General features: G+C 35.6%; 1 protein-coding gene across 2 annotated transcripts; it reads right to left on the bottom strand.

Annotated features, from left to right (window-relative positions):
• Positions 1-2798: 2798 nt before the first annotated feature.
• Positions 2799-19992, bottom strand: LOC132562525 (uncharacterized). Of its 2 annotated transcripts, XM_060227269.1 has the most exons (10): positions 19875-19992; positions 17221-17288; positions 13888-14008; positions 12823-13013; positions 10731-10977; positions 9419-9568; positions 8822-9181; positions 8054-8302; positions 6004-6126; positions 2799-5039 (listed from the first exon to the last, which is right to left on the bottom strand). In XM_060227269.1, coding segments are annotated over exons 3-10 (1650 nt in total). In that variant the 5' UTR covers positions 13889-14008; positions 17221-17288; positions 19875-19992; the 3' UTR covers positions 2799-4710. The 2 variants fall into 2 exon arrangements, with proteins under 2 accessions (XP_060083252.1, XP_060083253.1); XM_060227270.1 differs by lacking the exon at positions 17221-17288.
• Positions 19993-24821: the final 4829 nt, after the last annotated feature.

The raw sequence follows: 24821 nt of genomic DNA, 5'->3' as shown, positions 1-24821 counted from the left end.
ATAATAAATCAATAATACAAAAAACACCTGTTGTCCGTCGTTTGTTTTCCCATACACACAGTTTGTATATTGTCATGAACAGTAATGACCAATGCGGATGAATCATGGTCTGCCATATACAAAAGACTTATGAGGAACCTTACACACGTAATTTTTCTCGAAAGGTCTCGAATATAAGATGAACATATATAAAATTTTATTTATAAATCTTACGAAAGAGAATACTCTTACAATTCTTAAACATAAATTATATATAAACATTAGGTCAATACAGGAGCACACGGTATTGTATGGGACAATTGTAATACTAAATAACGGAATCAATTCAGATATAATTTGTACGGGTTATTACTGGGCTTAAGAGAGGTATATCTTGTGACAAAATTATGAAGAATTCGGCAGGAAATTTCTTGCCAATCGTCTTAAAATCAAAACCTTATCCTAATGCACCGTTTCTTAATAACTGCACCACTATAGATAAGTGATATAGTCAAACTATTAGGTAAAGCCGAAACTCCCAGTAAGTGATCTCCGAATATAACGGCTGCTTGATTCTTTCTGCAGTTCTAACAATTATTTTAACATTAGTGTATTCGCCCGCCAAAAAATGACCGCGAAATGGTGTTGTCCTTGATCGTCATTACCTTCTTAAACCCCACAAACGGGGTGTCCATTGAGCATGGTCAACGGTTTATAAAGAGGCGAAAACGGTGGCACGATGAGTTAAACTCGAAATTTTGTCTTAAATAAGGCTGAATGTGTCTTGAAAGTGTGTCCACGGGTTGGCCGAAAGTATTCGGTCATTATCTAAGGAAAATCCACAGATTAAGAGTTTACTTCTGGACAAGTTAGATTTTCATAGATAACTGAATGGTCATTCTTCTCATTCACTCTTTAGTGGATGGTGATGTTCAACTGTAACTTGGTACGTATAGATGTTTTTAAAGGAGTAGACTTATGGTCATTTAAACTTTGAGAGTTTTGCTAAATTTTTACCAGTGATATAACCAAAAGTGTAGAGTCTTGTCTAGTCCAGTGGGAATTACGAAACATGACCATTGAACGCTATAAACTTTTCAGGTTTTATACATATTGTTCCAGTGCTTTTTATGTCCCTTGTGTGCTGCACCTTGACCTTTAAGCTGCGATGTTGTACTCTCTGTATTATTATGATTTTACACCATATCATAATACTACAGATTTCTAACAATTGATTCTCCAAGCAGACTTTACAATTTGATCTCAGATTAATCATTTAAATATTGCAGGTATATTTCCAATCATGTTATTGTTACTGTATTTCATTTATTCTTTTGTTAGAGCTGCAATTCTGCTTTCGGTTCTTTATCAAAGATTCTTCAAGCAGGTCATCATTTCATGTTCTTTACCATATATGTTGTAAGCAAAACTTTATTTAAATATCCAATACGGCACCAAGAAGAAGGGCTGTTCATTACACTTCTACATTCAGATTCTAGGTTTTGGCCGTTAGCAACACTTTGGCTCCGAAACAACTTCAAACAGTGGGAAAGTGAGAATGACAAAACATTTGTATTGGTGGATAGAAAATATAAAGAAATTCTCAGTTTATTCTCATTCTCAGTTATAACTCACTGGAACATTAACTTTGGTCAACCATAACTCGAGTCTGTAAAAGCTACAAGAACATAAAAGCCAATGACACTTAAACTAAAAAGTTAACATATTTCTTAATGTCTTAAAAATCGAGCATTCATGTGACACTGACGTATCTCTACGAATCGGCATACGGATGAGAGGTCAAATAATTTGGAACTTCCTTAATCTATGATAAGATATTGGCAACCAGTGCAAAAGTTGGATTTCAAGAGCGCACGGTAATAATGATTTTTTGAACATTTTTTTGCTATACTCACTGAAATTGCCATTTTGTGTATTCGCATGATGAATAATTTTCTTCTCGAAAACTGGTATTTTTCACCAATTTTCAGTTGAACTTACAACTGCAACTCTTTCGTTGCTATGAAACGTTTTCGATTTTTATCGGACATATACTTCGGTTAAGTTACACGACACTTACGACGTTTATATAATTATGTGGATAGCCCACCTCCACATCTTAATTTTGGCTTATTCTTGGATCACTTTGAATTTTCCTCTGTCGCCTCCTCGGCTTCAAACTTTAGGCCCTTAACATCACTGATGAGTCCTAGGACTTTCACTACCGCTCTCTGCACTCCTGGAACACGTCATGGCAAAACTGAAGGTTCCATGTGCGGCAGCTTATGGACACGATTAGTTTGATCCTTTGATATACATCAAACGAATCTCGAGGTCGAACAATGGTATTTTGTTCTGGCATGAAGTTGGGTGTCGCTCTTTTGTGATCTTCAAAGGAGCGTACCAATCATTGATTGGTCAGTTTTATTTCTCCTGGAACCACTCTAGACCAATCAAATTACTTCGCTTGTGCTTTCAAGTTTACCGTCACATATTCCAGGGATGCAGAGAGCGAAAGTGAGCGTAACCGTGTTACATCATTTGATAAGATAACAAGACATTGGTAACGTTTCTAAAAATATCAAATTAATTCATTTTTCATTACTCCTTCAATTCAAATCACAAAATCCGTGTGAGATTCTGGCCAGATCAACAATATTAACAAAAGTGAATCATCAGACACTACACTTAGTAAATAGATAAACGTGTTCTAGTATTGTTTACGACTATATAAAATATACTTGTTAAACATTAAATAACACGGGTCAATCACAAATGCTAATTAAGTATTGTTTTTACACTGTAAACGTATCATAAAATATACTTGTTAAACATTAAATAACACGGGTCAATCACAAATGCTAATTAAGTATATGAGTCCATAATTTACACTGTAAACGTGGATCAAATGACACGAGTCAATAACATAAATGCCAATTAAGTATACGAGTCCATAATTTACACTGTAAACGTGGATCAAATGACACGAGTTAATAACATAAATGCCAATTAAGTATATGAGTCCATAATTTACACTGTAAACGTGGATCAAATGACACGAGTCAATAACATAAATGCCAATTAAGTATATGAGTCCATAATTTACACTGTAAACGTGGATCAAATGACACGAGTCAATAACATAAATGCCAATTAAGTATATGAGTCCATAATTTACACTGTAAACGTGGATCAAATGACACGAGTCAATAACATAAATGCCAATTAAGTATATGAGTCTATAATTTACACTGTAAACGTTGATCAAATGACACGAGTCAATAACGTAAAAGCTAATTAAATGATACGAGTAAATGACATCAGAAATAAACGTTTTGTGATATAGCATGCAAGTAAAAATTGTGATTGTAGACAAAGTTTTTAAAATAGATGTTCCCGTAATTCTACCCTTAAATCAAACCACCAAAATGTTATCATCCAAAACACCCGAATGTTTCCCAATCGAAAACAATTAAATTGTTTCCCTCTTTACGTAATCATGAAACCATGGAGAGGAGAAAACAAAATCAAACAACGACAGTCAAGATCAGTTTTTGGTCTAGTTTCGTCACCATTTCTACCGTTTTATCACAAAACCACGTTATACAAATCTGTCACAGTGTGATGAAATTAGCGTCATCCCGAAATCAGCAATACATATGCCTCAGTGTTGTTTATCATCAGAAATGTTAATGGATGATTTTCAATCAGTAAATACGTGTACTAATACGGCTGATATGGTTACCAAGGGATAAGTATCAACTTTGTTCATATCAGAATACACATGCTAACATTTTAGGGACCGAGACGCCTCCCTTTCAAAGAAAGCTTATATCTATGTTAAACATGGCAAAACATTAGTTCAACATTCTGGGTGGATTGATCTACTCTTTAAACAAATTGTTTCGCCAAATGTCGGTGCGGGCCATTTTTATACATGAGTATAGTCGTATTTCTATGACTACCAATTCAATCAGACGGCAAACTTCATACCTTCAACCTTAATCATATTATTGCCGATTTCCAATTGATCAAATAATTTGACATAAAGAAACGACGAGGATTCGACCTAAACATTTCTGTATGATATTTCTGTATGATATTGCACTCTGAAAAACATTTCAGAGTGACAGTGTTTTATATCCCTGAAGCAAAATGAAAAAACATCACATGCATAAAAAATGTATTTTGCTCAAAGCTCATTGAGTGCGAACGCTTTGACTCCAACTTAAAATATATAATTGAATGACTGACTATTGCGTTTAAACCATATACGCCCAACTGACATCAACTATACGAATTCTAAAGTAGACACTATTTTGTCTCCATGTCAACCTTATCAATTTAGAAACCTCTTTTATACATGTCTCTGGTCAATGGCAGTACCTGGCTGTTTGTTTTCTCTACAAAACTGTCTCAAAATAACAAGAGTGTGACATAACGACTCCATGTTAAATCGTATGTAAAAGTCCATGTGTTGGAGTGACAGTTTTGAAAATCGCATGCATAATATAATATGTAAATATTGGCTTACAATGCACCATACAATGAAATCTCCAGGTGACAGTCTAGAGTGGCAGTGTAAAATGTGACTTCAGTAATTGTATTTAAAAAAAACAGACGAAAGTAGCACCCTAGTATAATCCATTCAACGCTCATAACAAGTTCAATCTACCAAGAGTTTAAAGAACTCAATTGCCCGAAAAATTTAATATATGGCAGCTATAGTTGTTACTGTAACTGCGCATCCCCCTGGACAGCAACAACACCAGGTGTGCTTCCGTAAGAAATATCCTCTGGATCACTGAATGGAAGAACTTCCTCTTGGAGAATTCCTTCACCATCATTGACCTCCTCCTCATTCCTTAGACGGGTAAACCTTCCTCTAAGGTTACAGCAGGGGATGAAACAATCCCCATCACGCGGGAACCCAATCTTACTGTAGACAACTGCAGCTGCGCAAACAAAAGCAGCTGACACGATGATTAGGGAACCAGACACGTTCAAAGTAAACGTATCCAGATTTATGTCACCATAAACATCGGCTTCCTTTCCTTCTTCTGAAAAAGATAGAATTTAATATATAACTAATGTACTTACATAATTTGTAACACTTTGTGTTTATGAATTATCATATACCATCTAAATGTATATGATTATATCATCTTACTATCGTACATCATCATCACAACTGATGAAATTTTTATCACGATTTCCGAAATAAAAATAAAATATGGATACTGAGCAGTTCATAACAAGACTAAATACTGACAATGAGCAGACCTTTAGCCTATCCAATAACTAGCAACACCTTCGCCAGACTGACGAAACAAGAGGGCCAATTCATTACATCACTAAAGACGAGGGTCTACATAGCCTGGTATTCCGGTAAGGAAAAAAAAGGGGGTGGGGAGGGGGGACAGACAAGAGGGTCAGTTAAAGACATCACTAATGAAGAGGGTCTACATAGCCTGGTATTCTGGTGAGAAAATTGTAAAAAAAAAGTGGGTTGGGAGGGGGACAGACAAGAGGGTTAGTTAAAGACATCACTAATGAAGAGGGTCTACATAGCCTGGTATTCCGGTAAGGAAATTGTAAAAAAAAGGGGGTGGGGAGGGGGGACAGACAAGAGGGTCAGTTAAAGACATCACTATTGAAGAGGGTCTACACAGCCTGGTATTCCGATAAAAAAATTTGTAAAAGAAAGGACACACAAGTGATTAACATATCTTAATGCAAATTTCGAATTAGATACAATAAAGTAAAATGATAAATTGCACTGCATCATACAACTGTTTCGTCACATCAGGTCTCGTCAGCGATGCTTAGGACGAGTGACTAACGAAATTCGAAAGGTTTGAAAGAAATGTTATACTCTAGATGGCAAGGGGCACTTGGCCAATTATTCAAGTAATGTCGTAATTTTCTGGAAGACATAAGTAAAAAGACCAGTCAAATCTTAATCTAGAACAGCAGTTATAGTGTAAATTCATATATTTGCTGGACATTACGAAAGTGCATTACCTGTCGCTGACACTATAATCTCTCCTATTCCCGAGCACGTGTACAACACACCAAAAGCCAGGCAGTATTGCTCCTTAAGGAACTGGGCTGTCAAGATGACATCCCGAAGCGATTCTGTCGTGGCTTGATTAACATAAAAACACAAAACCAATATACAATCCAATAAATCCTGCTTTATCTTTATGTGGTTTCTACAACGTAAGGACAAATAAGCTAAACGATTTGTATACATATTGTACACATCATAGTCGCAATGACTGAACAATGTCGGTCAAAGCATTGCAGCTGCCTGACATTGTAAACATATCGGTCATACAGTTATTCTTCCTACCATATTTGTACTATAAAGTCTACCTCGAAAGACATTCATTTCCTACCATATTTGTACTATTACGTCTACCTCGAAAGACATTCATTTCCTACCATATTTGTACTATAAAGTCTACCTCGAAAGACATTCATTTCCTACCATATTTGTACTATAAAGTCTACCTCGAAAGACATTCATTTCCTACCATATTTGTACTATTACGTCTACCTCGAAAGACATTCATTTCCTACCATATTTGTACTGTAACGTCTACCTCGAAAGACATTCATTTCCTACCATATTTGTACTATAACGTCTAGCTCGAAAGACATTCATTTCCTACCATATTTGTACTATAACGTCTACCTCGAAAGACATTCATTTCCTACCATATTTGTACTATAACGTCTAGCTCGAAAGACATTCATTTCCTACCATATTTGTACTGTAACGTCTACCTCGAAAGACATTCATTTCCTACCATATTTGTACTATAAAGTCTACCTCGAAAGACATTCATTTCCTACCATATTTGTACTATTACGTCTACCTCGAAAGACATTCATTTCCTACCATATTTGTACTGTAACGTCTACCTCGAAAGACATTCATTTCCTACCATATTTGTACTATAACGTCTAGCTCGAAAGACATTCATTTCCTACCATATTTGTACTATAACGTCTACCTCGAAAGACATTCATTTCCTACCATATTTGTACTATAACGTCTACCTCGAAAGACATTCATTTCCTACCATATTTGTACTATAACGTCTAGCTCGAAAGACATTCATTTCCTACCATATTTGTACTATAACGTCTACCTCGAAAGACATTCATTTCCTACCATATTTGTACTATTACGTCTAGCTCGAAAGACATTCATTTCTTACCATATTTGTACTGTAACGTCTACCTCGAAAGACATTAATTTCCTACCATATTTGTACTGTAACGTCTACCTCGAAAGACATTCATTTCCTACCATATTTGTACTATTACGTCTAGCTCGAAAGACACTCATTTCCTACCATCGACAATTCGATAAAATCGCAATCCAAACTCAAAATTAAAAATCGGGAACAATCTATAAATGAAAGAAAGATATACATGGATTTATTTGAAAAGAGTATAAAGAAATTCCGTATAGGTATTCCGGACGTCTAAGCGTCATCTGCTTCAAAGATTAACAAAGTTGAAACCGTCACGACAAAAAACGTCTCAGCATTTCTAAATGTGACCATGGTGGCGATCGACGTCTTAAGCCCGTATAACTCGGATCCCTGTGCTATGTCTACCAGTAGTTGGCAATCTTTTACGAAAGTCATAATGTTAAGAAGAAGCCCTAACACATGGAATCAATTGCGATCATGATAGCAGTGTATCTAGAAATGGAACAATCACAAGCGGGCAATTGAAATCATCATGGGTTGGTGGAAATTGTAAAATTCTTGGTTTCTAGTTTTAGTGGTTACATGTAACATTTATCACATCAATGTGGACAATGATTATTGGTCGCATTCCGCATTCAGCTTCATTCTGCTCTCGTACTTTTCTGCACATGTATCGATAATATGAATATCAAACCCATTTCCACAGTTATAGCTGCGTGTCACCATAGGCGTACAAATAATTGCAATGGTATTTGGAGTACAACACGTCAGCTTTTTGTGACAGTAAGATTGGTAACGTAAGAATGGTAAGGTGAGACGTAATGGCATCAGACATAGTTACTTACCTACAGCGACGCCAACGATTATGATAAACAAGATGATCAGTCCATCTGAATGATCAACTTTGGGTACTGCTAACGTGTACACACCAGCTGCTAGACTGAATGCCGTCAGGATGACATGGGGGAGGTAACCTGCCACACACCGCTTAGAGAACATGACGATAGGACCTAACCATTGTGCAAGATAAAACAGAACCAGGTACAGACTACTGTTTAGTAGAATCCCAGCTTGTTCATCCAGGTATCCAAAGCCTGCAAAAATAAAAATTAGTGAGATGCTAAAGAAAACATCCAAACAACTTTTTGCTTTTTAATTTTGTTTTGTCAAATTTAAACACATAAACTTTACACAGTTCAGTCATTTACACGCCTTAAACGATTGCCAACATTGTACGGTAAAGTGGAACTCCACGGTAGTTTTAATCAGCTTTACTGTGGGACATCTTTATAATATATACACGCTCAAATTTCCTATACTTTAAATTACATTAGACTACTTACCCTAATAAAAGATACAGGTATTTATTTAGGAAGTCCCAATATCGTCAAGGAAAGCAGAGACACGATGAATAACATGAACATGACAACGTTGGAACACTGATACAGCGAATACATTTTTATTGAAATAAAACAAAACATATTCATTGTCGGCTAAAACATCTATAATCGGTAAATTCTATTATCAGTTACTATCATCGAAAAGTCAATTTATCTGCAAACACTTCAAAAAGTTATAGACTATATATAGCATGCACTTTCACTTTCACCTACCTATACGCTGGAAAAGGAAGCACACCATCAACAGATATAAGGCAGGGTGTTTGAATATGTTCCATGCGAGTTTTCGCTTAGTCTTTGCCGGTTCGTTTGTACCTCTCAAGATTATGGTGCTGTCATGAAACTCGGCAGGAGTAAGAGCAAACGCTGATCCGAATGCAACGGCCATTGGCAAAAGCTGCCACCGAAAGAGCGATCGCCAAGAATTATCGGTTGCCATCCGCATCAAGGCACAAACGACATAACCGACTGTCTCGCCCTGATGGACGGCGTGCAGTGCGCGGAAGATTCCGTCATCAAAATGTTCCAACACAGGTAAAATGGCACACATATGTAGGAACCCGGAGGCGATACCTGAAACATGTTAGGTGTGAAATATTGAAAAAAAAAAAATTGGAAATTGGAAAACATTTCCGATGTACGAAACTAACCTTTGTAAAGAAATCTTCCTGGCTCTATCGCTGCTATCATCATTATCAAAATTAATGGATTTACAAGGAAAGAATGAGATATCCCTACCGTGCTGTCTTATCTACACTCCGTGTACTGTAATACACTATGTCATGCAAGTCACATTCATTTAATAAGTACCTGCAACGCCACCAACAAGGAAACCGATGAGAACGACGAGTGAAGAATCCAGGAAAGACGTGATGAGAATGCTGATGCCAAGCACAGTCGACGAAACAAAGGCAACAATTCTGTACTCAAATCTCACCAGCACGATGGACGCCAATACCACTACAACAAGATTATTAGTTTTTGTTGGCGACAAACCGAAAACCAAAACCTTACCTGGTCAAATATTGATAATCATCGCGAGGTTGACAAAATGGAGACTGCACTGATACTGATTGATACACAGTACATACTGAAGAAAGGAACTTTGATCCAATCAGTTAGTTATTACTGTAAAAAGTACCGTGTATTTTTCTCATATCAGCCAACATCACAAAATGTAATAGACGATCCAACAATCTCGTTAATATTACAATCACAGGTATCATACGTTAATATCACAATAACAGGTGTAATATGTTAATATCACAATAACAGGTGTAATATGTTAATATTACGATAACAGGTATTATATGTTAATAGTACGATAACAGGTGTGATATGTTAATATCACAATAACAGGTGTAATATGTTAATATTACGACAACAGGTATTATATGTTAATATTACGATAATAGCTAAGATATATTAATATTACGATAACAGGTATTATATGTTAATATTACGATAACAGGTAAGATATGTTAATATTACGATAACAGGTATTATAAGTTAATATTACGATAACAGGTGTGATATGTTAATATCACAATAACAGGTGTAATATGTTAATATTACGACAACAGGTATTATATGTTAATGTTACGATAACAGGTGTGATATGTTAATTTTACAATAAGAGGTATCAACTCCATTCTGCACTGTTGCTATTTATGTAGATAGTTTGGCATCATTTACAAATACAATGATGACATTATCAATGATCTTTGTTATATACTTTGTTATAGGATATATTTAAATATGAGGGTTACTTATGAAAATGGAAAATTTTGCCAGTGATTATTGCTATTTTAATTTTGCCAGTGAATATTGCTATTCTTTGACAAACAACAGAAAAAGATCCAAAATGACGACTCCTCCATTAGTAAAATGCAACAAGAAAGTGATAGCTTGTACAAAGTTTCAGGTAGTTGTTGAACAACTTTGTTGCCATGCTGTGGGAACCTTGAAAATTGTAATCCAATCTGTTTCCATGGTAACAAGAAAAATGATAACTCCTTCATCGTAGAAGGCACCACAGGCTGTTGTTTGCTTGAGATGTTTTGCTTGCCAGTTGTACAAAATTTCAGGTAGAAATGCTTTTCGCTGGTTATAATATACCTACCGGAAAGAATCCGAGTACAAGTGAAGGCCAGTTGGATCTGGTCCTGGTGTTCGCCCCAATCTGACAGGTCCTTCTTCACCTGATCCGCTATACCAATCTGCTCGAAGACCCAGGCAAACAACTGACTCTCACCGCTGATCATGAAGGCAACTACACTATTACAAAGGCTAATGAGAGCACAGGCGGATAACAGCCCACAACAGCCCGCACGGGTCTCCGTGGGAATGGTTGTCTGCTGGCGCCATCTCTGTACCAAAAAAAATACTCGAATTACACGAAATCGATTAATATTTCAAGATGTATTTTCCCGTGCCTCACAATTTTCAAAATATTAAAACCATACGAGAGGCCCTTTAAGGACTTATCGCTCACCTGGGTTTGTTTGGCTGATTTCATTTCTGATAAAAACGAAAGGAAAATGAACTATAAAGGTTGCATCTATTTCTCCCATAGCCCCCGATCCTCTACCCTAAAAGGATCAAAAGCGAAACACTAACCCCTGGTTACAACAAAATTCTGAAATGGGACATTAAAACTGTACTGTATAAGGCATGTGCTAATTCCATGTACACATTGTGAAACATTTATGACTTCATTTTAATAACATCATCTGTCACTTGAGTCTGCAAGCGCTCTTATGGTGCAATAGTTATAACCAATGTTAAAAGTTTTCAAATATAGGTCAAAGGTCATGGTTAAGATCACATGATCAAAACCATCGGAAAGTTCTTGTCACAAGGAATACACATGCAAAATATGAAAGCTCTACCTCTTACGTTGCAATCGTTGTAGGCAGGTTTAAATTTGACAACAGACGGCACGATAACATGCCTCCGATCTTTCGATCCGGGGCATACAAAACTGTATATAGTGGATATATAATCTGTTTTGAGAACCATAATATAAGTAAACAGTCGTGTAATGCAGATTCAGTCAATGTTTGGCTGCACTGTATCTTCTCTAAATTTGTAATAAAATATGTTTAAAAAGTGGAATAAAATCATTTCATTACTACAGGGGAAGGGGCTTGTTGTTTTAAAGAATTTGCTCTATCTTCCTTATTGGGTCGTGTCTGACCCATCCAGGGGAACAAAGCCATTGTACATACAAAAGTGATTCTCCTTTATCCAGTATTCCATTCCTATAGAAGAAGAACGATTTTTACGAATTATTCAATTTTCCTTCTTGGCGCCCATCCCTTCAGCTCCAGCAGGCTGAGACTCACCAGACCAAACTAGAACAGAATCCTGATATTCCTGCTAGAGAAGAAGAATTTCAAGTTTCCTATTTCTTTTATTTGGTCCCACCTCTCTTGTCCTTCGTTTCTCCTTCACCGTACAATGATTTACACCCAATTACGACAGAATATTGACATTTCATATGAAGAAGGATTTTGAATAATTTGCTCCGTTTCGCTATTGGCTCCTGCTCCTCCTGCCCTCCTAGTCCAAGACCTACCGTTTACCCCTTCACTCAACAATTTTTCAGATCAAATTAGAACAGAAACCTGACATTTCTACAGAAGAAGGGAGCTTTTAAATCACGTCGTATATTTTCCCTGTTGGACCCCCATCCCTCCTGCTATCGGAATCAGACCAACATTTATAGAATTTTGTTTCCCCTTAATCCTTGAATGTTTCGGACCAAATTGAGATAGAATCCTGACATCCCTACAGAAGGAGTTTAAAGAATTTGTTCCATTTCTCCACGTGGATCCCACCCTAAGACCCTTGGGTCAGAGACCTTTCATGCAAACTTGAATCTCTTCACAAGATGATGTTTCAGAACATACTGGGGCACAATCTGCTCAGTCGTTCACCTTACCTTAGTCCTAAGATATACGCTTCACATATTTGTACAACGTAATGCTGAAAAGGGTCACACACCTCTAAGATGACATTCAAGTGTTTTTGTTACAATTGTGGTAATAAGTAAAGGTAATCAAGTTCCTTCCTGCTCAAACTTTTAATCCCTTCAGCAATGATAACGTCCATTATACCGGCGGACTGATGAAAACGAATGACTGACGAAAGACCCACCACGGTTTGAACAGAATTAAATATAACTTAAATAGATAATTGACATCACTCACCTTGTCTGTGGTGTCTGACACTGTGGCGGAACCCGATGATCCTATATTTATCTGGGAGTCTCCAATTACAATGGTGGTAACTCCAGGGATACCTCCAACAACATTTGTCACACCTCCCACCGGCCCGTACCCCAAGGGGTGCTGCACGGACAGCTGCTGTACTTGTAGAGGCTGACGTCTTCGAGAATCCACTAAAAGAATGCTTTCGATGTTGAGCATGTATTGTACATTTAATAAGTATAATATATATTTGATATCAATTAATAATTTAATTGGATGAAGTAGACATTCATTACAAATATTTTTTAAACATTGTTCGACACTTCAATAAACAACCATTACAGAAATACTGGCATAAACCACGGTTTTCCTGTTAGTCATATCTAATAAAAACAAGAGGCCCTTAGGCCTTAACGGTCATCTGACTATAAAGACCTATGTATAAAAGAAGCAAAATAGACCTTAAATAAATTGTCCAATTGCTCTACAGCTTACATGGAAGACATTGTTTGTTCATCAAGACATTTTTTGTAAACTTAAAGTCATATTCTTTATACATGCATTACATAACTGTGGACGTATTGCTTGTTGAAAAAGCAAGACACAAGCCCAATATCAAGACCCCTTGACCTTTTAGCTATTGAGAAGAAGTCATGGAAACATGTTAACACCTGTGACCTTGAAAGTCGGTCAATGTCATTCATATTAACAAAGTTGGTAGTCTTTCATCCTAGCATGCTACAGGCGTGATATCATCATCTTTGGCCTGTTGGTTATTTAGAAGAAGTCATTTAAAGATTTCAACAGGTTTGATCTTTGTGACCATTCAAGCAGATCAAGGTAATTTCTATTCACTAGGGGTCGAATCAACTTTCTGAATTTTAGTAAGGATTCCCCACTCCTAGTGATGGTTAATTCTAAATTTGGTTGAAATCCATTCAAGCAATGAGAAAGAGTAGCATTTTGAAGCAAAATCTTGTCTACCTTCCCTTTTTGGGCCCTCCCAAAGTCCATATAGGGCGATTCAACATTCTGAAGATCAGATGACGTGACTTGTATACTTACTTGTGCGAGTTATGTTGCTGTAAAGAGACTGGTCTCGATACAGAACAACCCTAGCTCAGCAGTTTGCAAATATATTCAGCTGTTAAAATTCAGATGCAGCGACTCCTAGCTGACTGATAAACTGAAATAATAAAAAATAGGTTACCAGGTACAATCACGGACTTATATGTAGGTAAATATCCGTGTCCAAATATAATTTAAATCACGTGGTCTTCTTTTCTTGATTAGACATATTACGAATATATACTTATATAACTTAGAATAGCTGTGCAGTTAATCTAAAGCAAATTCGATGAATGAAACAAGATCAACAGGAATTTGAAATATCAACGGTGAATTACAGCATCGATATCGATAATTGATCCGTTCTCAGCATTCTTCTCAGAGTAACAACTTACATCCCATCTGAGGGTTAGAATTTAACATGTATTTTTGTATTGCCTCGGTATTCTTTAATCCCTGCCTGAAAGGAAGAGTACACTAATAACCTCTACACCGATGAACAGTCTATGTTAACCACATGTTAGTACTGTTTGGGGCACGAAATAACCTACAATTCATAGGAAACAATGGTGAAGTTGTCGGACTATAAGCATTAATCCGTGCTTAACAATTAAGTATAATTGATAATTAGTGTGAGAAAATTGACCTTTTTATATACATCTATGTAAATCATCAACACAGTTAGGTGTTGGTGTTAAATAACGTAGCTAAACATACATAGAACAAACGTACTTACTTTAATGAACATACTACCGTAGCCTGTCGTAGTTTTACTTGGGAATAATCTGTGAAAAACTTGAAGCCCTGAGTGGTGATTTATTTTGAACACGTTCGAATGATAACTACGACAAGCAAAAAAAATAATTGAACGTACCTGAACGAAAATGACGCCCAGTAACGTACGTTCACATACTTTAGCGTATCATCATCCTGTACCAGTAGTTTAACGTACTTTTAATGTAGTTGCGCGTACGTAATTCAACAAGGGAAGAAATATCAAAGGGTTGATTTTAAAGTAAAAGGCAAAGTGGAAAATGGAAAAGAGCACAAGATGTTTCTGTAACCAAGAAAATCGACATTATACAGATATACCTGATTTAGTAGTGGATGAAAATTAAGTGATTGTGAATATTAAAGATATGACAATGGAACAAAGTAAACCCTATGAAGAAATGGTCAGTCCTTTCTGATGTAATTATGGGCTTCTGTAGAGCGTGCTCAATCACGTCAGAAATATCATCACAACCGTTTTGGTTAAAAAACGATATCAAGATAAACAGTTTTTATCGTATCAAAAATGGGTAGATAAACATATATTCTTCATTAAAGACTGAATGTATGGATGAAAATCCACTTAAAAATTGATATGATGTTCAAATTTACTTCGTGGAATATTACGGCATACCAGCATCTATCCTCAAATCATAGAAAAATGCATTTGACATATACAAGGAAAATATTAATGTACTTGTTAAAAAATATATACATATATCACAAGGGAAGGAAAAGATAAACAAGAGACTTTAACGCATTAAATTTAATAGATATCAAAAACGTTTTTACTGGTGTACATTAACGTTTTTATCGGAGCCTAACTTTACAATGAACCCTTCAACTTGCCGAATTTATACGTAATTTACTGTTCTTTACTGTACTGTGTTTACTTTCATTATTTGACCCAGTTTAACCTTCTTTCACTTACTTAATTTAACGTATTTACCTTGCATATTCTGTAGTTATTTCTCAGTAGGTTAAGCTTCCTTAATTAACATATGTGTGACTTATGTTTAATAAGCTACTGGAAGAACCTGTCACGCTTTCAGAAAGCTCTTTTCCTTACGCTATTGTTGTCTACTTTCATTTTCTATTCTTAGAATTACAGTTGTGACGAACGGTATAATATGTGTGTGGAAAACACTCGTGTAACTTCTGAGTGAATCGTCGGTGTACGTTTGATGTCCGATACTTGTCAATAAGACTTAAAACTTAATTGGTATCGAGTTATTTTAATTAACTTACCGATATTGAAAAAGTCTACTGACTACTGAGATAAAGTTTCATGTTATCTAACCTTCATCTGACGGATTTTGCCGGGCTAGTTTGTTCTACTACTAGATAGTAAGGAATGTAGACCAAACTGTAATATGTATTATAATAATGGGGAATGTCCATCATTTATGCAAAATTGATTTCCCATTCCTCAAGGACGCCTAGACGAAATTGGGACATAATCTTAGCATTCCCAAACAAAGGACACCGATTGGGTCACGCCCCCGCCAAAAGAGGCCGACACCCATGGTTCCGTAAAATCTGCTTATCGTTTACAAAATGATGCTTCAGAATGTTTTTTTTTTTTTTTTTAAATCTGACCTCTTGTAACATACTTTTTATGTCTGAGAGTACCAATAAAATTTGAAATCTGAGAAAAAAATTGGACACGCTCCTGCCATTCATCCACGAGAAGAATTTTTTAAAAATAGCTCTATTCACCCAATTTTGCCCGGCGTTGCCTCTCCTATCCCTGGGACAGAAACCTTCCACTTATACAATAATAGCCCCCTTCAACCAAGCATTCAGACCAAATTGGGACAGAATCCTTGCATTCCTACATAAGAATTGAGATTTTTAAGCATTTGCTAATTTTCCCCTCCTGGGTTCCGTCCATTCGGACCATGTAAACTTTTAGTTTATCTACTTTCACTTTCAGTACATTGCTATTCTTAGAAACACCTTTTAGTCTAGAAGGTTACTTTTGTGTAAAAGCAATATTGAAAATTAGCTTTATCGCATTTTTGAAATGTATTAATATATTTTTATTTGCTTCATAGACTGTACATTTATACTTTGCATAAGAACACCGTTAAACACATTATAAATGCATAACCGACAGTGTTGAAAGTAAATGGTACTTAATGAAAAACTATATTTAGCATGTGAACGTCAGCAGATCTAGGTTATAGTGATTTGACAATATTGCATTATATTAAACTAGGATCTCAATCAGGTACGGAAGTCAAATATCAACCCATCGGAGATGCCAATCAAGGTTGAATGTGATCTAAATGTTGTTTTCTGGGTTTTTAATAATTCAGATGATGTTCTTCCTGGGATTTTTCTTGATATCTAAACTGGATTTTAAAATGTAATGAGTACATTTTGTGACTTTTTATACCCCCTACCCTTCCCTCCACTCCAACAACCCGCCTCCCTCTCCCCCCCCCCCCCCCAGCCCCCCCCCCCCCCCCCCCCCCCCCCCCCCCAAAAAAAAAAAAAAAACAACAACAAACAAACAAAACAAAACAAAAACAGCAAACAAAAATCAACACTTACGATACTGGTACATGTTTATGGTTCCCCAAACGCCATATTCTCACTGTACATTTTGTACATCACGGTATCTAAAAAACAGATAATTATAGTCCTAACGACCATCTAACTGACCTGTAAAGACCTATAAATGGCACACAGTACTAGCAGTAGTAGTACACTGTACTAGCAGTAGTAGTACTCTGTAGTACACTGTACTAGCAGTAGTAGTACTCTGTAGTACACTGTACTAGCAGTAGTAGTACACTGTACTAGCAGTAATAGTACTCTGTAGTACACTGTACTAGCAGTAGTAGTACACTGTACTAGCAGTAGTAGTACACTGTACTAGCAGTAATAGTACTCTGTAGTACACTGTACTAGCAGTAGTAGTACTCTGTACTAGCAGTAGTAGTACTGTAGTACTACTAGTAGTAGCAGTAGTAGTACACTGTACTGTACTAGCAGTAGTAGTACTGTAGTATACTGTACTAGCAGTAGTAGTACTCTGTACTAGCAGTAGTAGTAGTAGTACTCTGTACTAGCAGTAGTAGTACTCTGTAGTACTCTGTACTAGCAGTAGTAGTACTCTGTAGTACACTGTACTAGCAGTAGTAGTACTCTGTAGTACACAGTACTAGCAGTAGTAGTACACTGTACTAGCAGTAGTAGTACTCTGTAGTACACTGTACTAGCAGTAGTAGTACTCTGTACTAGCAGTAGTAGTACTCTGTAGTATACTGTACTAGCAGTAGTAGTACTCTGTAGTACACTGTACTAGCAGTAGTAGTACTCTGTAGTACACTGTACTAGCAGTAGTAGTACTCTGTAGTACACTGTACTAGCAGTAGTAGTACTCTGTAGTACACAGTACTAGCAGTAGTAGTACACTGTACTAGCAGTAGTAGTACTCTGTAGTACACTGTACTAGCAGTAGTAGTACTCTGTACTAGCAGTAGTAGTACTCTGTAGTATACTGTACTAGCAGTAGTAGTACTCTGTAGTATACTGTACTAGCAGTAGTAGTACTCTGTAGTACACTGTACTAGCAGTAGTAGTACTCTGTACTAGCAGTAGTAGTACTCTGTACTAGCAGAAGTAGTACTCTGTACTAGCAGTAGTAGTACTCTGTACTAGCAGAAGTAGTACTCTGTACTAGCAGTAGTAGTACTCTGTAGTACTCTGTACTAGCAGTAGTAGTACTCTGTAGTATACTGTACTACTCTGTAGTACACTGTACTAGCAGTAGTAGTGACAGCTATTGAATGGTTACTGATCAGAATCTTAATGTTTTAGCTTTGTCGGTTCAAAAAGCCATATTCGCAAACTTGAAATCTCAGTCCTCCACCATGCTACTACACAAATATCATGACCCATGACTTACTTCTTGTTGAAAATAGAAAGTTTATGTTCTCGACACATTTGACCCCTGTGACTTTGAAAGTGTGCCAGAGTCCATCATTGAGTATACTTGAATACCTCTTTATCCAACTGTTTCAGAATCAATATTCTGGGACTTCTGTGTATTGAGGGGTCGTTTGAAGATGTTAACACATTTGCCCCGTGTCACCTTGAAAATAGATCACTGTCATTAATTTGAATAAGTTTGATAGTCAGTCATACGAGCATGCTACAGGCCTAATATCAGTACCCTTGGTCATTTTGGTTATTAAGAAGAAGGCGTTTGATTGGAAAGTTTATGAACGGCGCATGACGACTGGAATATCTTGGAGAGCTCTGTGTCTTTATACACAAGTATAGGTTTTCTGCATTTCAAATACACAGTATCTCATTTACGCTAGATATTACTTTACGAAATACACATGTACTTATAACAAACAACGTGATCTCACAAAGAAACTGGGTGATTCTTTTAGGTAAACTGACCCGAACTATTGATAAATACAAATATATATGACCTAAAGTACCATTTTGTTGTAAAGGAAAAATTATATAGATGTTCAAAAACATGCGTTAATTCTCTTTTAAAGAATCCACGCATGAACACACGTTTTTATATACTTATCATTATAATCATGGCCTCAATGGAAAGTTGATATGCTTTTGGCTGCACGTCTTTGTTACTACGTTATGGTCTGCTAGGCCTAATCACTGCACATTGCGTTATAGTAAGGTGAAAAGTCAACCAGTACTGGCTGGCTGACTCTCTTGCATGGCGTTGTCTCACGAACGTCTGTGTGCCGTCTTTATTGATATCGTTAAAAAAATCGTCCAGATTGACGCAATTATCTTTCATTTCCAGCGTTTGCTTGGAATTTCAGTGATATTAAAAGTATTCACAATACTGACACATCGTCATCGGTCATATATTAGTAACTCAACTGAACTAGCGGTTTACAAAGATTAGAAGTTATCTCGGCGATTTGGAATTCCAAGAACTCAGTTTCTATCTACTTTCACTTTCGACTCATTAGTGTTCTTGGAAGTGTGGCTTTAGCAAGGTTTTGTGCACACACACACACTGATGCGTTTTAAATCTCGCTTACATTTTAGACGATGATTATTTCTGATAAACAAAACAATTTTTGTGTTGACAATTTTTTGTTACAACTTGGCATAGTGCTAAAAAAAGATACACAAATTTAGTGAAATTCTAGTCTCGCTGACAAGAAATACTGAGGTATGTGTTCAAAATAACCATCGAATGTTATACTTACCAATGTTTGTGCCGTTGTCTCGTTGGTCACCCTAAAATTTCAAATAATGTCGGCGAAGTCCAGCCACGACCGATTTTAAGTGCGGAGCTTTCAGATTGTAACATCCGCTGACGTTTGTTGCAGAACGCTAACTAGTGGTTAGGCCTTCTGCGTTGTCGGCCTGTGACTGCCAGAGCTTCGAGAGAGTGTAGGTGGAGGGCGTAGGTGGGGTATGTGTTATATGTGTCTCTGGCTAGACGTAATGGGATTATGTAAGAGATTTTAAAATGTTAACAAAAAGGAGGGGAATTGGGTTTTGCATTGTAAATAATATTTCACTTACTTAAAAGCTATAATATAGCAAATATGAAATAAAAAGAACCGTTTTACATGGCGAAAAAGCGAAGTGGCAGGCATGGGTTCGATGCTCACTCGCAAAATCTTTCTACTTCATTTTTTTTTCTTCATTTTCCTACACTTCATACCTCCCCCCAATCTAGCACTCTCCAGCAACTATGTTGCCATAAAAATGCTTCGATTTTCCGTAAAACAATACTGCTTTGTATATCGATATACTCAGTGGTTATTTCATGTATTTTATGTCACTTGTGAACATTTTGAAGACCACCTTTTGATAACATGAAGTTGGACCGATAGCCATAGTAAAAAGAACTATAGTACATAAACGAATTCTGTAAGGTTAAGGGAAATTCTTTTTATGGTACTGGCAAAAATACCCAGGCGGTTCATCTGCTGAAATCTAAGTATCTAAGTCTGTGCTGAAAGGCTGCAAAAGCTGGTGCCAGCCAATGAATTAATGAAAAAAAAGTTCGAGAAAGGTTGAGCATGAAATTTTTAAGAATGTTCAAAGTTGAAAGCTTTTAATTACCTGTAATGTGTATCATTATTGGTTTGTATGTTCTGAAAATTAGTTAAACTAAATAAATAATTGAAATCTTGCATACACTGAATTGTTTCTGAATGCATGAATAGTTTTGGATATTTCAAACAACTGGTTTTACATTTATGGAAATCACTTTTGAGTATGCATGCAGAAAAATGGAGGGTGAAAAAATGGGGTTATGCAATATTTTGATATTAAAGAAAAAAATTGTGAAAATTGGAGACAAATTAATCTATATTTTAAATGCTACGATTTGGTTTTCCATAGCAGTACGCAATTTTATCTTTTCTGTGCAACAGAAGGAGAGTGGCATGGTATTAGGTGATCTTTACTTATTCCCTACGATCACCCATTGTTTGGCAGGTTTGTTTCCACCTGTTATAGTTTAGTTTCAACAATATTATATTTAAGAGTAAACATTAAAATAATTAAAAAATGATCGAGGATTTTGACTGATCAAGGAATGCTGGTGTCAACAATATTACTGTCCAAGCACCTGATCCTTTGTTTATAAGGATATAAACGTCCAACTGCATGTAACAAGAAGCTCATAGGGCCTGTATCACTCACTTGGAACTTAAAGCCCAGCGATGGTATTCATGACTTCAGGCTGGGTATTTCAAAAATTTCCAAATTAAAGCCCATTCACATAACCTCTTTTATGAAGCAAGATTAATGGGTAAATTCTTATATCATTCTCTTTTGATTCCCAGTATGAGTTTATACGGTTGGCAAAAATATGAAATGATATCCCTTGAAGTGTACCATATGGTTTAGGAGTGGGGATCTCAACAGCTTTAAAAACATAACAAGGAAACTAAGTCTCTGGGGTTTCCAGTTCCTCTAAGAAAAGGATGCTTCTGACAAAATTTGGTCAAAATCCCCTCAGTTGTACATGACTAGTAGCGTTTTGTAGAAGAGTTGACATGATGGTAAACAGTGTCCCTATAACTCACTTCGAACCAAGTGAGCTAAAAATTACATAAAAATATAGTTCAGTAAGGGGTTACTCTATCGAAACTAGTCCCTTGTGTAAAACTGAGTACATTGTAAATTCATAACTTACTTTAGGGTTGTTGTGTCCTATCAAAATGTCAATTCTTTATGTTTGTCCTGTCTGTTTTCTGTGTTACCGTAACATATCATGTTTTGTATAGTAGTGTAGGAGTAAAATTTCTTAATAAAAAACAAAAAAATCAATATTTATTGGTAAATTTTTTTAATTGTCAGAATTTTTAGCATATACTTTATATTGATGTTATTGTCATTTGATCCACCATACAATAAAATATTCATTTTCACACACAAGTGATGGAGAAACCTTCATTTCTCGTAGGGATGTGCACACCACACAGAGGTTGACTTGCTGAATGATTCACTCATGTGCAGAAAATTAAATGGGGATCCACTGTTAATTAGTTGGTTTCAGATACAAGGGAAATCCCCTATTTATTGGACATGTACACCATGAAAGGATCCCTTCTTTGTTTGGATGGATTAGCAAATTCACACAATACGAGGGGTTCCCCTTCTTAGGATGGCTTGACACATTTGTATCTATACACAATACATTGGGAAGCCCTTTGTTACGATAGGTAAAGACAAAGTATCTATACATAATATATGAGGGATCCCTTCTTAAAGATGGAATAACATGTGTACATACGCAATACAAATTTCACACATGTACATGATAGAAAGGATATCCAATATTTATATGGTATCTTTGTATCTGTACACAAAACAAAGAAAATATTGAATAGATTCTCAGGTATACACAGTACCAGAGGAACTCTTTATTGTATAGATTTTAAACTGTATTAAATCACAGTGTAAATGGGTATCAGCTGTTTAATTACTATACCAGAAATTTGGATGAACCCATTATTTCAACACAGAACAGAAAAATGAAATAGTTCGTTAGCTCAATAAACCCCCCAAATTGTGTAAATTACATTTTACAACAAAACGGCTGAGATTCTAGAATCTGTCAAATATTATTGGTAAGTAACACTTTGATAAATCACAATCAATTATCACTGAAAACAGTTAATCTTTACACACACTGTGGAAGACATAATTTAATTGACAACATATAAAACTATCTACTCTCGGGTAAGAAATCTTGAAACTATTCTCATGTTTAAACTCAAGTCTTAGGCAAGATCTGTAATTTTCACAATTCTTGTGTTACTTTAAATCACATGTAACCAAAAAACTCAAAAAACTAATGAAGGTGCTGCATACGTAAAAAATAGTAACATTAAACCCGGACTTTTTTATTACCTTTATCAAATTTACCAGAAAATAAATGAAACATGTTATCTGTTTATTAACATTCATTTTATCGAATTTAACTGAAAGTAGATATTTCAAAATCAAACACAAATATTATTACGGTCTTCTATTTCACCACTGGTTTAGTATAAAAACATGATCAAGGTATGGTCATCAGCTGAATCTAGAGTAAAATCTATTTGAATCAGTAATTATTTGTTAGTGAAAAAACTTGATTTTAAAACTTAAACATCTTCTAAGTGTGAAATTATGTTATTCAATGGCTTTTTGATATCAAAGATATCACAATCTTAACATTTCACTTTTCACACATCACTAAGTGTACAGACTAACAAAGTTCCAATTATTTTGTAGTGGTACACATACCAAATATCAGGCATCCAAGATTCTACATTACATACATACAAACGTCTCACTATCATCATTTCACTTAATTCATAATAATCACTCATATTTATAGATTCCTCAACTTATGAGATGGTTCCACTAGACTGAAGTAGATACATGACATATATGTCTCTGTAACTTCAAACCACAGTGTAGAGAAGACAAATTATAGCTTGGAGCTGAGTAAAGTCATTGATTTTGAGAATTGAATCATGATGATATTCAGAGACAAAAGACAACCTTGGTTGAGTTGTTGTACTTGAAGGCTCAGCACAGTATATCTATACCTTGGTTTCTGTTTGGATATGATCATCATAGCTGTGAAGCAGAATTTTGCAAACAAAATAAAGTTCTTTAACTGAGAAAACATAATGACTTATAACTGTCTGAATTAATTTTGTCCTTTCACCCCCAAATAACTTTTGTAGATACTTCCAACCTTTGCAAGAGATTTCTCATATTTTTGCCTTAATGGGCGAAAGAATATGTTCAGTTACGAAATGCATTAAGCATTGATTTAGGTAATGTTTACATGTAGCATTCGTTATGGTAACCTCAACTTTAAAATATGGTTTTGTCAAATATAAATATTTTATTAACTAATATTTCATATTAGATACAACTTTTGTTTTAATGGTTTTATTCACAATAAGTTACCAGGTAATGAATGTTAATCTAGTATGATAACTTGTCACTCTTCTGTAATAGTATCATTCCAGGCATTACTTAAAATAATATCTTTAATATCATCAAAATGTTATCACCAACAAATACTGTAAAATTAGTATAAAACATGTAAGAATTAATCAAGAAGGACTTTCTATCACGGACAGCTGATATGGAAAAGATCATCACAATCAAACATGTCAAAAGAAACATTTTTTCTTAAAACAGTCCCGAATTTGAAAATAAATTCTAAAAAATTGTAAAGTATATTCTTACAGTTTATTTATACATACAAGAACATATATTCTGTACAAAAAATAAATGTGTACAACTATTATAATCTTCTAGTCATAGGGTAACATTCACAGCACATTTAAAACACACATATGGTACAAATGTACCATACACACAACTGACACACATATATACCAATGAAGTTTTAAAATTACACAAATACAACCAAATATCACTATAATAATCACAGCCATAACCTTGATATTTCACATGTACAAAAGAATTCTTCCATGATAGTATACAGATTTTTAGACGTTTCAGAGGATACTTGGTGAAAAGTGTGCCGTGTCATTCATATCAATCACACATCATTGCATTGCAGGGGTTTGTTGTGATAGTGTTGCAGCACAAACAATACAAAGTCACTTTAACATGTTTGGTTACTATCTACAAGGTCTTATCTCCTTGTATTAATTTAA

This window comes from Ylistrum balloti, unplaced genomic scaffold (genome assembly GCF_031769215.1).
Source record: "Ylistrum balloti isolate Yb309-2 unplaced genomic scaffold, AGI_CSIRO_Ybal_v1 Utg371442, whole genome shotgun sequence".
Classification (NCBI taxonomy): domain Eukaryota; kingdom Metazoa; phylum Mollusca; class Bivalvia; order Pectinida; family Pectinidae; genus Ylistrum; species Ylistrum balloti.
The sequence above is the reverse complement of the archived record's forward strand: the minus strand, read 5'-3'. Positions and strand labels throughout refer to the sequence as shown.

What these genes read in the sequence shown, in the direction of transcription:
- LOC132562525 (XM_060227269.1), bottom strand. An exon ending in TTGTACTCGGATTCTTTCCG is followed by an intron (nt 9,569 to 10,730) that starts GTAGGTATATTA and finishes ATCTTGTTGTAG; the next exon opens with TGGTATTGGCGTCCATCGTG. An exon ending in CCTTGTTGGTGGCGTTGCAG is followed by an intron (nt 9,182 to 9,418) that starts GTACTTATTAAA and finishes AACATGTTTCAG; the next exon opens with GTATCGCCTCCGGGTTCCTA.